The sequence below is a fragment of the Pezoporus wallicus genome, unplaced genomic scaffold (assembly GCF_028554395.1).
Source record: "Pezoporus wallicus isolate ANWC-B61680 ecotype Strahan unplaced genomic scaffold, APGP_CSIRO_Pwel_v1 contig_1438, whole genome shotgun sequence".
Lineage (NCBI taxonomy): Eukaryota > Metazoa > Chordata > Aves > Psittaciformes > Psittacidae > Pezoporus > Pezoporus wallicus.
In genome coordinates this window covers 78,209-90,650 of record NW_026638681.1, presented here as the reverse complement: position 1 = coordinate 90,650, position 12,442 = coordinate 78,209, and the positions used below count along the sequence as shown (strand labels likewise).

The 12,442-nt window shown below is 35.5% G+C and overlaps 1 protein-coding gene across 2 annotated transcripts in view; it reads left to right on the top strand.

Moving 5' to 3' along the window:
* USP9X (ubiquitin specific peptidase 9 X-linked) overlaps nucleotides 1-12,442 on the top strand; it is a 99,011-nt gene that overhangs the window by 52,915 nt on the left and 33,654 nt on the right. For both annotated transcript variants that reach the window (XM_057411828.1, XM_057411827.1), the window contains exons 15-23: nucleotides 2,796-2,883; nucleotides 3,642-3,984; nucleotides 5,556-5,651; nucleotides 7,217-7,428; nucleotides 9,208-9,448; nucleotides 9,644-9,793; nucleotides 9,892-10,012; nucleotides 10,477-10,607; nucleotides 10,863-11,141. In XM_057411828.1, coding sequence (XP_057267811.1) covers nucleotides 2,796-2,883; nucleotides 3,642-3,984; nucleotides 5,556-5,651; nucleotides 7,217-7,428; nucleotides 9,208-9,448; nucleotides 9,644-9,793; nucleotides 9,892-10,012; nucleotides 10,477-10,607; nucleotides 10,863-11,141 — 1,661 coding nt within the window. The remainder of the gene's footprint in view (nucleotides 1-2,795; nucleotides 2,884-3,641; nucleotides 3,985-5,555; nucleotides 5,652-7,216; nucleotides 7,429-9,207; nucleotides 9,449-9,643; nucleotides 9,794-9,891; nucleotides 10,013-10,476; nucleotides 10,608-10,862; nucleotides 11,142-12,442) is intronic.

Below are 12,442 nucleotides of genomic sequence, written 5' to 3'. Positions count from 1 at the left end.
TGCTTTCTTGAGACAGACTTGCTACAGAACTTCTACTTGTTTGCATTGAAGTACAAAACCAGATGAGCAATACTATGGATTTTTTTAATTAGATAGTTTAGTACATGATTAAAGGCAGTCAGAAAATACCTCCTAATCCTTCAGATTATGTAGTTAAACTGGAATACAGTTTCTGTGCAACTTCTGTTTCAGTTTCAGTTTTATATATTAAGTAGAGCAGAACACAGAGACAGCACTGTGAAGATTGCCTTCCGTGCCTTCCTGGAGAAAAGATTCCAGAAGTGGGGAAGAGAATAATGAAAGGAGAAGAAGGAAGATAGTGATTGTGAGTCCAGAAGAAAGAACTGGACATGTGTAGAATTAAGCTTAGTTAGAGAAGGTGAATGAGACAGAAGGAGAAAATTCAAGGCAAAGGTCCAAATAGCACAGGTCAAACAAATGCCACAGACAAAAAAAAAACAAACCCAAGAATTCACTTGGCATCATTCTTATTTACAGTTAACATTTTTAATTTTGATTTTGCCATGTTTTCCTTTTCCTTGAAGACTTCCATAGTTGTGTCCTGTGACAGAGAAGACTGTTCCTGTGCTCCTGTTACTTGCTAATGCATATTCTTTTCTATCATATTACCTTTTATATGTTTGCCCTTTTACAGTTGAAGAAAAGCCTAATCTATGATTCATATTTTTCTGTGACTTTCTACTGAATTTACCCTTTCCTCCAAATCTGCGAAGTCCTCCAGGAGATGAGGCAACTACTACTGCATTGTGTAGTCCTGAAGGAGGAGGTCATAGTTAATCTCCTTGGTTACTCATCAAAGCCTTTTGAAATCTTAGAAGATTGCTAGCCAGTTCTTATCTTTTTCTGAAGAAATAAAATCTAGAGTGTTAATGAAGTATAATTATTTGTAGAAATTGTGCCATATGTGTTTATCCCTAGTTACACTTAAATTTTCAACCAGTCCTTTTCTGATGTATAATTTCTTCATTCTTCTGCTTCTGTATGTAGAAAGAATTTTTAAGGAGATCACACTTGAACTTGCTGTGGGATGCACAGTGTAGAAAATAAGTTGGGCAAATGTAGAAAAAAGCTGAGATGGAGAATATTTAGGGAAACTGATTTTTTTTTTGTAGTTCACAATTTTTCAGAGTTATAAAGTACATGCTGCTTTTGAACAACTGACTGACCTTTAGTACTTGAGTTCTTCTCTTGTGGCCACTATTGACACTTGTGTCTGTGAATTAATCTCTACTCAGGAAAAAAAAAAAAGCCCAGTTAGTCCCCATAGTGAAATGAACACCGCCACCACCTCCCCCCACCAAGACAAATTCAAACAAAAAAACCCCAACATTTGAAGTGAACAGCTTTCCTTTCTCTGCAGTACTGTAATTGCCTGTGTACTGCAGTTGTTTCTTCTGCGAGGACCTCAGCATATTTTTCAGATTTTCTGCTTCTAATATTTAAATAATTTTTTTATCTATTACTTTTATATTCTTTCCTCAGAATTTCTTTCACGTCTTCTTTTTATAATTGCCCATTTATGCTTACTTCATAAGGTTCATGATTTAAATTCTGGTGAACCTAATTTCTTCAGTGTTGTAGACATCAGTTAACTACTACACTTCTGTTTTTCCTTTTACTTGATCTTTTTAAGCTAATGTACGTTTTGCACTAGTGTAGAGAGCAGCATTTATTACAGTTATTTTTCTCCTAATTTTGAAACATTGATGATGATAGATCGGCTGTTAGATTTTATTGTTTTGTTTTCCTTGTTCCTTGATATCAAAGGAGATACTGATTTTTCAGTTCTGAAGATAATTTTTACTGAGTCCAGATGTCATTGTGGTACAGATAATATATTTGCAAATAAGAAATACAGCATTAATTAGTTTAACAGAACTGTCATAATGAATGTGTCATGGTGAAATATTACTAGTACAGGTCAAGGTAGTGCAAGTACAGATCTAGCTTGTATCTCTAATTAAAAAAAACACCACCCCAACAACAGGAAGCAAAATGAACACAAAACACCAAAACAAAGTTCCTATGCAACAAGCAGCTGTTTATTAAATAAAATACTATGCTGAGAATTGATAACATGCAGGTAAAAGTTTTACTTTTAGCATTACTTTCAAATTACTCGGCTTCTGTTTAAAGCTTTTCAATATTAAAGGCATTTGGTTTTTTGTACTTGAAAACTTGCAGTAAATAAAGTTGTCATATACTTTTTTCCTCTAAGTGATATTGCATACATAGCTACTTAAAAGGTGTTAAAGAACTGGAGTCATGATTTATCTCGTTTGGAGAGGAAAAACCCTAAAGAGGGAAAACTGAAATTTGGAAAAGATGCTCTGTAATGAAACTAAAGCATCCTCAGAAAAAAAAAGCATTGGGTAATACGAATTATATGATTGGTACACTTTTGTTCTGACTTCTGACTTCAAACTGACTACTTGAAATCAGGGAAAATTGATCTGAATAAGTAGAATGTGGATTCTTAATTGTTCTTTAACACTTCGGTTATACTTAATGATAAGCACATGTATCTGCATGTAATTGTTTGTTGATTTGATTATACACCTTCCTAGTCTTTGCTTGTATTCAGGATTGCATTTAATTTAGGATTAAATATCAACTGGTAGCAGGCTGCTGAAAACTGTTTTCATACACCTTACTGAAAATTTATTGGGTTTTGAGTGGTTTTAATTACAAGACTTAAGTCTTCAAATGTGTCTGTTAGGATCAGCATGTCTTTTTCTGAATGTATTGTCTAATAAAACTTTTTATATTTTCAGAGCATGGTGAATATGATCCTCAAACTGTAAGACCAGGAAGCAGATACAGTCATGTACAGGAAGTACAGGAGCGACTTAACTTTTTACGGTTAGTTTTAACTTATCATGTGTTCAACTTCTGTTAACTTTAAAGAGAAGCAAAACCCTAAACTCTGTATCTTTATCTAGCTTTAAGTTCCTGTGTTAACTTCTTCCAAAACACAGATGCAAAAACGCACTGAATGTTTTTGTTTTAGTTTGTTGTTGTTGTCATCCCCACCGCCTCCCCCAAGGTCTTCTATGCTACTATTGGAATATTCAAATAGAATTTACTAGGATCTCTGCAATCCATGCTAGTGGTTATGCATTAAGATTTGTATAGGCTTTGTCTGTTAGTGTGCAGAACCCTACTGACTTGAATACAGTTAGCATGTGAATACAGTTACATACATATTGCTGTAACTTAGCTGAAAATTAAAAATATTTCTGTGGGGATATGTCCATGTGTTCTACCACGTCAGATTTAATTCCGTGATCATAAACGAACAAACACTCTTGTCAGACACTGATGTTAGGTTGTCAGAAACTGAGTGTTAAAAAGAGATTGGAGTAAAAAAACTTAATGGCTCTTGACCAGCTGCTCTTTGAGTAAAGCAAGAAAACAAAGGACCTGTGCTCATCACAGAGCTGCACTATGTTGGCGTTTTCTTTAAGCTGTGTCTCTCTCAGCTTTTTATTATTTGGTCATACTTCTGATACATATGTGTATAATGTGCATATTCACCTTTTTGCCTGTACTTTTTACTGAATTGTAACTCTAGATGTCTGTTAGACAGTGCTATTAATTGTCTCTTTGTTTTGCTCAAGATTTTTATTGAAGGATGGTCAGCTGTGGCTCTGTGCCCCGCAGGCGAAGCAAATATGGAAGTGTTTAGCTGAAAATGCAGTTTATCTTTGTGATCGTGAAGCCTGTTTTAAATGGTATTCCAAACTAATGGGGGATGAACCAGACTTAGACCCTGACATTAATAAGGACTTCTTTGAAAATAATGTGCTTCAGCTGGATCCTTCCCTATTAACAGAAAATGGAATGAAATGTTTTGAACGTTTCTTCAAAGCTGTGAACTGTCGAGAAGGAAAGCTAGTAGCAAAAAGGCGAGCCTATATGATGGACGATCTGGAATTAATAGGATTAGACTACCTTTGGAGGGTGAGTTAACTGGAGGAAACATGTGAAAGGTTAACTCCTAAGTCTTTCTCAGTCTCTTTTTTGTGTTTTGGGGAATGTGTAATTTAATTAATAAGTTTATAATAAAATTTAAATAATACTTAAATATAAATTAATAAATATATTGATAAAATTATTAATAAATTGTTAATTGAGACAGAAATTAAAAAAAGCTCCTTTGCTTGGTAAAAAAGCTACTAAATGCCTGGATGTTGAGTCTAGTGTCTTTCCAGCAAGTATGCAAGCTGGTACATTTGCAGACTGATGTTTAATGGAAGGTTATTTGAAACATCAAGTATATTTGTGTATGTGCATGAGACTGAAAATTTACGTACGCTTTTCAAGAAGAAAGGCTTGTTCCATTTGAATTATCTGTAGGTTTTCCTTTCTCCTTCTCATGCATATTAGAAATAAACTTTATTTTGTGTACTTCATAAGCTAATTCATGTCATTCATTCTAGTATGGTAAACTGGAATGATTCTAGATCAGACCAAATGATGACTGGTCTGATTTTTATATCCCCAGCTTTTCACCTGAACATGGTCATAGGTTTTTAACGGAAACATTGTAGCATTTTGTAGCTTGCCAAATATATCAGTGAAAAACACCAATATCTAATTTGATACTTAATTTTTTCAGAATATTTCTAGTTTTCAGGAGCTGCATTGGAACCCACAGTACCACACTGTGGCATGATTATCATGGCTGTGTTTTGTAAAATGTGCTGTATATAAAGCAGCGGTCTTCAGTAATTTTGGTTGTGGCTTGTTGAAGGGTTAGGTATTTTAATCCTGGTGATGACAGGTAAACCAAAGAAGATCACAATTTTTATGCAAGTAAGTTTTCACGTAGTGTTTGTTTACAAAGTGCACACTTAATGCTAGCATGTTTTAGTTATGGGAATCAACTTAGATCTGCCCTGCTGCTGGCAGTATGACAGAACTTGCGAAGCTTCTGCTCACTATCCTGCAGGGCGTGTCTGTAAGGGCTGCTTTCAGACCTGGTGGCTAATAAACAAAATTTAGATTATCAGGTTAGAAACAGAACTCATTTGCCTGTTCCCCTGCCCCCCACTCACAGCCGTTTAAATACTTTAAAATTCTGGGTTTAAGTCTTTGGTAATGTAGAGTGTTCAAGCATCTGAAAAAATAGTTGTCTTACTCTCTGAAACTAGTGAAAATGGAAATGTAATGTGAATATTAATACATAAACACTGCTTTTATTCAGTTTATAAAGCATCAACTTTTTTTGCTCCCTCTGAACTCCTTTAAACTAGTTAATTCTTAATTTTAACTCTTACGTAGTTAACTTCTGTGTAAATTGTATTGATTGTATTTTGCAACCTAGCATTTTAGTCACTTTTGTCTCATAAAATAGGTAGAGGTACTGTTGTATCAGGATACTTACATAGATGTTTTGGTTTTAAATTTTACACCAAAAAGTTTTAAGATGTTCTAAATGTTTAGAATGTTCTAATCTAAATGTTTAGATGTTCTAGATGTTTGGAAGTTGTTCTAAAAGTTTTTTTTTCTTTTTTTTTTTATTGTGCTAGGTTGTGATTCAGGGAAATGATGACATCGCAAACAGAGCAATAGATCTTCTTAAAGAGATCTATACTAATCTTGGCCCAAGGTTACAAGTTAATCAGGTAAAAAAAAAAAAGCAAGCAACAAGAAAACTGGGATGTAATGAGATAGAAAAATAGTGATAAAATAAAGTTTGGTGATATTTGCATATTTGAAAGCTTTGAAAACGGAAGAGTTTTCATGTTTTGGAGAGTATGGGCCTGAGTCCAGCCATCAGGTTCTGGTCAGATGCAGAACTGAGAGTTTTTTCTGATACTTTCAGACTGAATTCTGATAAACTTTTTACATTTAATTGATCTGTCATGTGCTCTTTCTACTCAGAAAAAGTTGGTATCATATGCGTAAGTATGCTTAAGTAATAAGACTTGAATTTGCAGTATGTTCAGTGGGTGGGTCTGTTGAGTGTTGTCATAAGCTCGCCTAATCTTTATGTTATGTCCCTTACAAAGGGTCACAGAGTTTCCATATAATGGTCAAGCTGAGCTCTAGCAAACCAGGCATTACCTCCCTGCATTAATATTTTCTGGGAGATATGTTTCAGTGGACAGGGAAAAGAGATGCTGAATTTCTGAAAGTTCAGATGAGATGAAGTGTTGGGATTTCACAAATTTTAGGGGGGATATTGTCCTTCAGGCAGTCTTCAATTGGTAGCTTTTCATATGTATTTCTTAAAACTCCAATTTTCGTACTGTCCTCAAAAACACTCTTACAGGCTTCAGAGCTGTCAGTCTGATAGATATAGCACAGCTGTTCTAGGTAGTGCATTTGCAGCCATTCGAGCTATAACTTAAGTGTAGTGGCAAATGGGCTTTGTGCTTCCTTCTTGCTATAGGTCTGTGCTTGCTAAGCATGTATAGATCTGTCCATGTGCACATTGATAGATCTGACATACAGGAGGTGTTGGATTTATATAACATGCACACAAGTATTTTGTTTCAGTGTGATGGTAATTCCTCTGCTCCTGAGTTGCCTGTAAGAAAACTGCATACTGGACTATGGTTTACTGCCATAGCTATGATGTTTTGTTGCAGGCTACTACCTGGAGACACTGCAAACTTTTTATAGCAAAAGTACAGGTTATCTGTCAGGAGCAAGGAGATGTTAGATATCAGACAGAAGGAAAAGATTAGCTGCAGCTGCCACTATACTGAATCTAGCTCAAAATTCACTTCTGAGTTAATTCAGGAGAAGAATGCATAGAGTGTATCTGGAACTGGGTTATGTGATTTGGAGGGGGGGGGACATAGTGGTCTGTAAGTGTTCTGTGTTCACTCCTTAAATTAACCTGTACACTAGATTGTCAGCTACAGGTTCTTTAACATCATCTGAGGAAGTAAGAGAGAATAAATTCTAGTGTTTTCTGTTCAGATTTTCACTTTTTCTGTGTAAATGCAAGTTTTTTTTCTGTACAGTTACAGCTACTGATGACATGCAAGATTTTTGAGGCGCACACGAAGTTAGAGCTATTTATCAACAGGAGTTTATTCTAAAGTGGAATAAAACCAGAGTCATGTACCTGGCTTTGTTTGGTTGTTGCTTTTTTTCTTTACATCTGCCATTGGTTTATCCAGCTGAAATGATGTTTTTTAATATTTCTTGTAATTGGACCATTTTTCAATGTAATTAGGTAGTGATTCATGAAGACTTCATTCAGTCCTGTTTTGATCGTCTAAAAGCCTCCTATGATACATTATGTGTGTTGGATGGAGATAAAGACAGTATCAATTGTGCAAGACAAGAAGCCATACGAATGGTGAGAGTGTTGACTGTTTTAAGAGAGTATATAAATGAATGTGACAGTGATTACCATGAAGAGAGAACTATTCTACCTATGTCAAGGTATGTGTGAAAACGCACTACTATGATCTTGATTTCTGTTAACCAGAATATTACTGATCTCTTTATGATTTCTGTGGTCTAAAGGGCATCTGTTAAGGGAATAAACTTATAGAGTTTCAGGATCCTACTTTCTTCACACATGAAACTGGTCTGTAGTTTAAAAAAATAATAAATCTGAAAAATCAGGCAAACACAGGCATATATGAGAGGGACAGCAGACCCGACAATAAAGTTGTTTCTGGTGGTTTATTCTGTAGCTAGCACCAGTGTACCTTGTGGCTACATAGTTTTAGATGGGCTTTTTTTTTTTTTTTTTTTTTAAGTTTGCCCCCCCCCCCCCCCCCCGATAATTATTTAAAAGCAGTACCATTCTCTAAGTTACCGTGGGCAAAGCTTCCTTATTTTTCATACTCCTGTCATGTCAACCACAAAAAAAGGTGGTGGTAATGTATATCTTCAACCTCCTCTGTATTTGTTTACAGAGATGCTAATCTTACTTTGCAAACTAAAATTTAGCATTATTTCTAAGTGAAATGTTCTGTGTAAGTTGCTCATAAAAAGAGAAAGATGAGAATAGCACTCTGAGATGTATTTATTTTCTGTATACCTTCACTCTTTTTAAATATATCCTTGAGTAAAAACAGCTTAAATCCTAGTTGCTCCTTCTTCAAAACTGTCTTTGGTACAAAGGAAAAGGAAACGCTTAAATCTAGTGTTATGTGGTTGTCTTCACAGGCAAAATACTTTATTTCCTGAGAGAGAAAAGCAGAACAGAAAACTGTTTAAATACTCCAGTGATGGTAGCTGATTTCTGTGGGAAGCAAGTCTCAAAAATACATGATGAATACACTGAGATTGCTATGGGTTTATGATGCATCTAATATATTCTTAGACATGATGGGGGTTTGTTGTCCCCTTACTTTAAATGCCCTTTTTGTCAAGAAAATTGAAGAGATGGCTGTTTCTTCGTGATGTGTCAGTAATTTGCAGCACTCCTACAGCATTTTTATTGTTTATATAATTGATTAGTCCTGATGAACTTCTCTTGTTGATTACAGGAGCATCTCTTTTATATAGGCTGTTTATTTGATTAGTCTAACTTTTTCACAGGTCTTGTTAGCAAGGAGCATTTATGAGGAATTTTTTCCTTCTTCTTTTGCGTAGGAGTAGTTTGTTAGGCTTCTCTGGGCACATCTTTCCTAATGAATTCTCTGCCATTGTGCAAAGCGTGATCACTGCTAAGTGTGAAAGCGTTTCTTCTTTTTTTGACCTCTTTAAATTTTTTAAAAGGACTCTAATTTAAAAAAAAAAAAATCCTAATATAAAACTTCTGACGGCTTTTGACAGAAGGCATTAAGAATTGGTGTCCTGATGGCTTTTTCTGATCTTGGTGTGTTAAAAACTAAGTTGTTTTGCTAAAAGAGCAAAACATAGTTGCCAGTCTGATTGAGCTTTATTTACATGTTTTCATAAGGAAATTGCAAGCCAGAGAAAAGGTCTAAAACTCCATAAAAGACTTCCCAGAATTCTGTTAAAGTTCCTAATCTGTCTGTAAAGTTGACCATATTCGTAGTGCAGTTGTGTGGAGTGTGGCTTCTTCAGAGTTTCTCTTGTGTGTTATGTCCACATAGTTCCTGGGGCTTGCATAAAATCTCATGCTGGAGTATATCATCATGTGTAAAGATCTGATGTTGAAATATCCACAGCACAAAATTCAGCAGGAAAAGTAATTTCATTTGTGAGGATGAAAATTACTTTATCTGATTTGTGTGTTTTCAGAGCTTTCCGTGGTAAACATATCACACTAGTGGTTCGTTTTCCAAACCAAGGCCGACAAGTGGAAGATTTGGATATTTGGTCTCATACAAACGACACAATTGGCCAAGTACGGCGTTGCATTCTCAATCGTATTAAAGCCAATAGCGCACATACAAAAGTAGAACTGTTCATTGGTGGTGAGCTGGTGGACCCTGCAGACGATAGAAAATTAATCGGGCAGTTGAATCTCAAAGATAAAACGGTAAGTGCTGCAGGTTGATTGTTTACATCTTCCCTTTTGTAAACGTTTGAAAAATACCATGCATGGGATTGCTTAGTTATGTGAAATAGTTCCATTCCTCCTCCTTGTATTATGCCATCAGCATTGTATCAGGTGCTTATTTAGGACAGAATCTTCATTTTTCAGTAGTATTAAAGCTTTGATTGTGTTTTTCAGCTAATTACTGCGAAGCTTACACAGATAAATTCTAATATGCCCTCAAGTCCAGATAGTTCTTCTGACTCTTCAACTGGTTCTCCGGGCAACCATGGCAATCACTACAGTGATGGTCCAAATCCAGAAGTTGAAAGCTGTTTGCCTGGAGTGGTACGCATATTCTGAAATGAACAGTTAAAAGCATTTTTTCCCTATACTTTGTCTTCAGTTATTTTATGTTTTTTTTGTTCTTATTTGCTTATTTTAAGATCATGTCCCTGCATCCTCGGTACATCTCTTTTCTTTGGCAAGTTGCAGACCTGGGCAGTAGCCTAAATATGCCACCTCTTAGAGATGGAGCACGTGTACTTATGAAGCTCATGCCACCAGGTAAAACCTAATTTTATCCTGTTTTATCTTGCAAAATCCTGTGTAATAATTTCTCACCTGTTGTATAAAAATGAGGATAGAGTAGTATGTTCCACTTCTTGGTAATTTTTTGATAATGTAATTTATGACTGTTATTCTAATTGGGATTATAAATGTATTTCCCAGATAGTTATTTCCTGTATGTAAAGTTTGGTTTTGGTAGGGTTCGGTGCAGTGAAAATGGGGAGAAGCATTGTATCTTGGAAATGTTTCTGTAGCACTGCTTTAATAGGATCACATTTGTACTGTCAGAAAAAATCATTGCAGAACACTTCATAGTCTGATCTTCTATCAGTTACACTTTGTGCAACCTTACACTTAAAATTCTTCAGATTTTAATCAATTGTAAATAATTAATCGTAAATATTATTACTGTCTTGTTCTAGGTTTGTTCAAAATATTTATAAGTTGTGTTTTTATTGCAGATAACACTACCGTTGAGAAACTAAGAGCTATTTGTTTAGATCATGCAAAGCTTGGGGAAAGCAGCCTTAGTCCATCCCTTGATTCTCTGTTCTTTGGTCCTTCTGCCTCACAAGTGCTGTATCTAACAGAGGTTTGTGATGCTTTGCTGTTATGTAAAAATTTTCAACTCTGTCTTTGGAAATCCTTTTTGTAACATTATGGAAGCCTAAGACCAAATTCTGGTTTGAAATTAACAATTGAAGATACCTAACAATTTACTGAAATAAACTGGTGTATGACAAATGCTGTCAAAGCATTGCCTAAGTAATATTCCACCACAGACTCATGTTCAGTCATCTGTATTCAGTTTAGTGCATTTCTGTTAACTCTGTATTTTGTTCTGCAGGTGGTTTATGCCTTGTTAATGCCTGCCAGTGCACCTCTGGGAGAAGATGCCAGCGACTTTCAATACAACTTCTTAAAAAGTGGTGGCTTGCCTCTTGTATTGAGCATGCTGACTAGAAATAACTTCCTCCCAAATGCAGATATGGAAACTCGAAGGGGTGCCTACCTTAATGCTCTAAAAATAGCCAAATTATTGCTAACAGCAATTGGATATGGCCATGTTCGAGCTGTGGCAGAAGCTTGTCAGCCAGTTGTGGAAGGCACAAGTACAATTTCACCGGTAATACAAATGTTCCTTGCTTCAAATACCAGCTTACTTTGGTTTTATATTGTCTCTAGCAACATTTCTCTACTCTCTGTTGACAATCTTTGAGTTGCCTATCAAGAACTCGTGGTACTTTCAGATAATGTTATCTTGTAATTCTAAAAAAAAAGAAATCAACTTACTAAACAAATTCTGTTTCTTTCTGACTGTAGAAAAGTTAGATGTGAGATCCACTTGCTTTTATGTATGTACTTACTATGCAAGTACGTCTATCCCATAAATGTGAATTCTGATTATTTTTTTTTTTTTGAGCTGTGGAGTCTACATTGGATGTGCCTCTGAATTTCTTCTATCTTCTATTTAGAGCATAAAACAACAGAATTGACACTGAGTCTTGCTAGCCCTTTTTGTACACAAAAATAAGTTCCTGGCTTGCTAGATTCTTAATTCTGTCCATTGCTCGTAGAAAGCTCTTGCAGAGACCAGCTAGGTACACTGCAAAGTTGAGTGTTGATAGTTGAAAGGTGTTCTACCCTAAGATTTCTCGGAGTTGGAAAGGGAAGTTCTGAACTGTGATCTAACGTGTCCGTAGTAATAGATTTTTTGATGTTTAATATGGCTGGCTAGCTTGTCTGCATCTGGACAAATATGTTGTGGGCCAAGATTTTATTTCTGCCCTGTTAAAGAAGGCGTACAGTGTAGACCCAAAAAGAAAAAAATGCTGCTTTCCTTCTTGGACAATTACTTCCAGGTATTCCAGCTATTTATTTTGTTTTGTTTTTTTTTTTCTTTTTTTGTGAGATTTTGTCCCAGATAGTTGCTTGAGCTATCAACTTATGCTTAACAATACATAACAGGGCCCCACTTCAGAGCACTTTTTTCCAGTATCTGTACTAAGATCCATCTCTGAATCAGAGAAGTACATTCCACTTAAGTCTGAAAAATAAGTATCTGTTCTGGTTAGCAGCATCTATTAGAAGATACCTAATTCATTCTTTTTCAAGGAAATCAAAAGTCCTGATTGCAAAAATGTGAATATCCCTCTTTATGTCTCATGTTAGAATATAATAAAAAACATCTTCAAGCAAACATGTTTCCTGCCCTGTCCCTCATCTATTTAAAATGAGTAAATGTTACTGCCCTATTTTCTTACGATTATTTGGAACACAGATAACAGTTGATTCTTGAAGTACTGTTTGAAACAACAGTCTTGAAGTACTGTTTGAAACAGATTAATGCTGCCCACTTAGGAGGAAGCAGCATTTGTCCATGACTACTGACATTCAATGTTTAATGTTTCAAACACCCAATTTGTT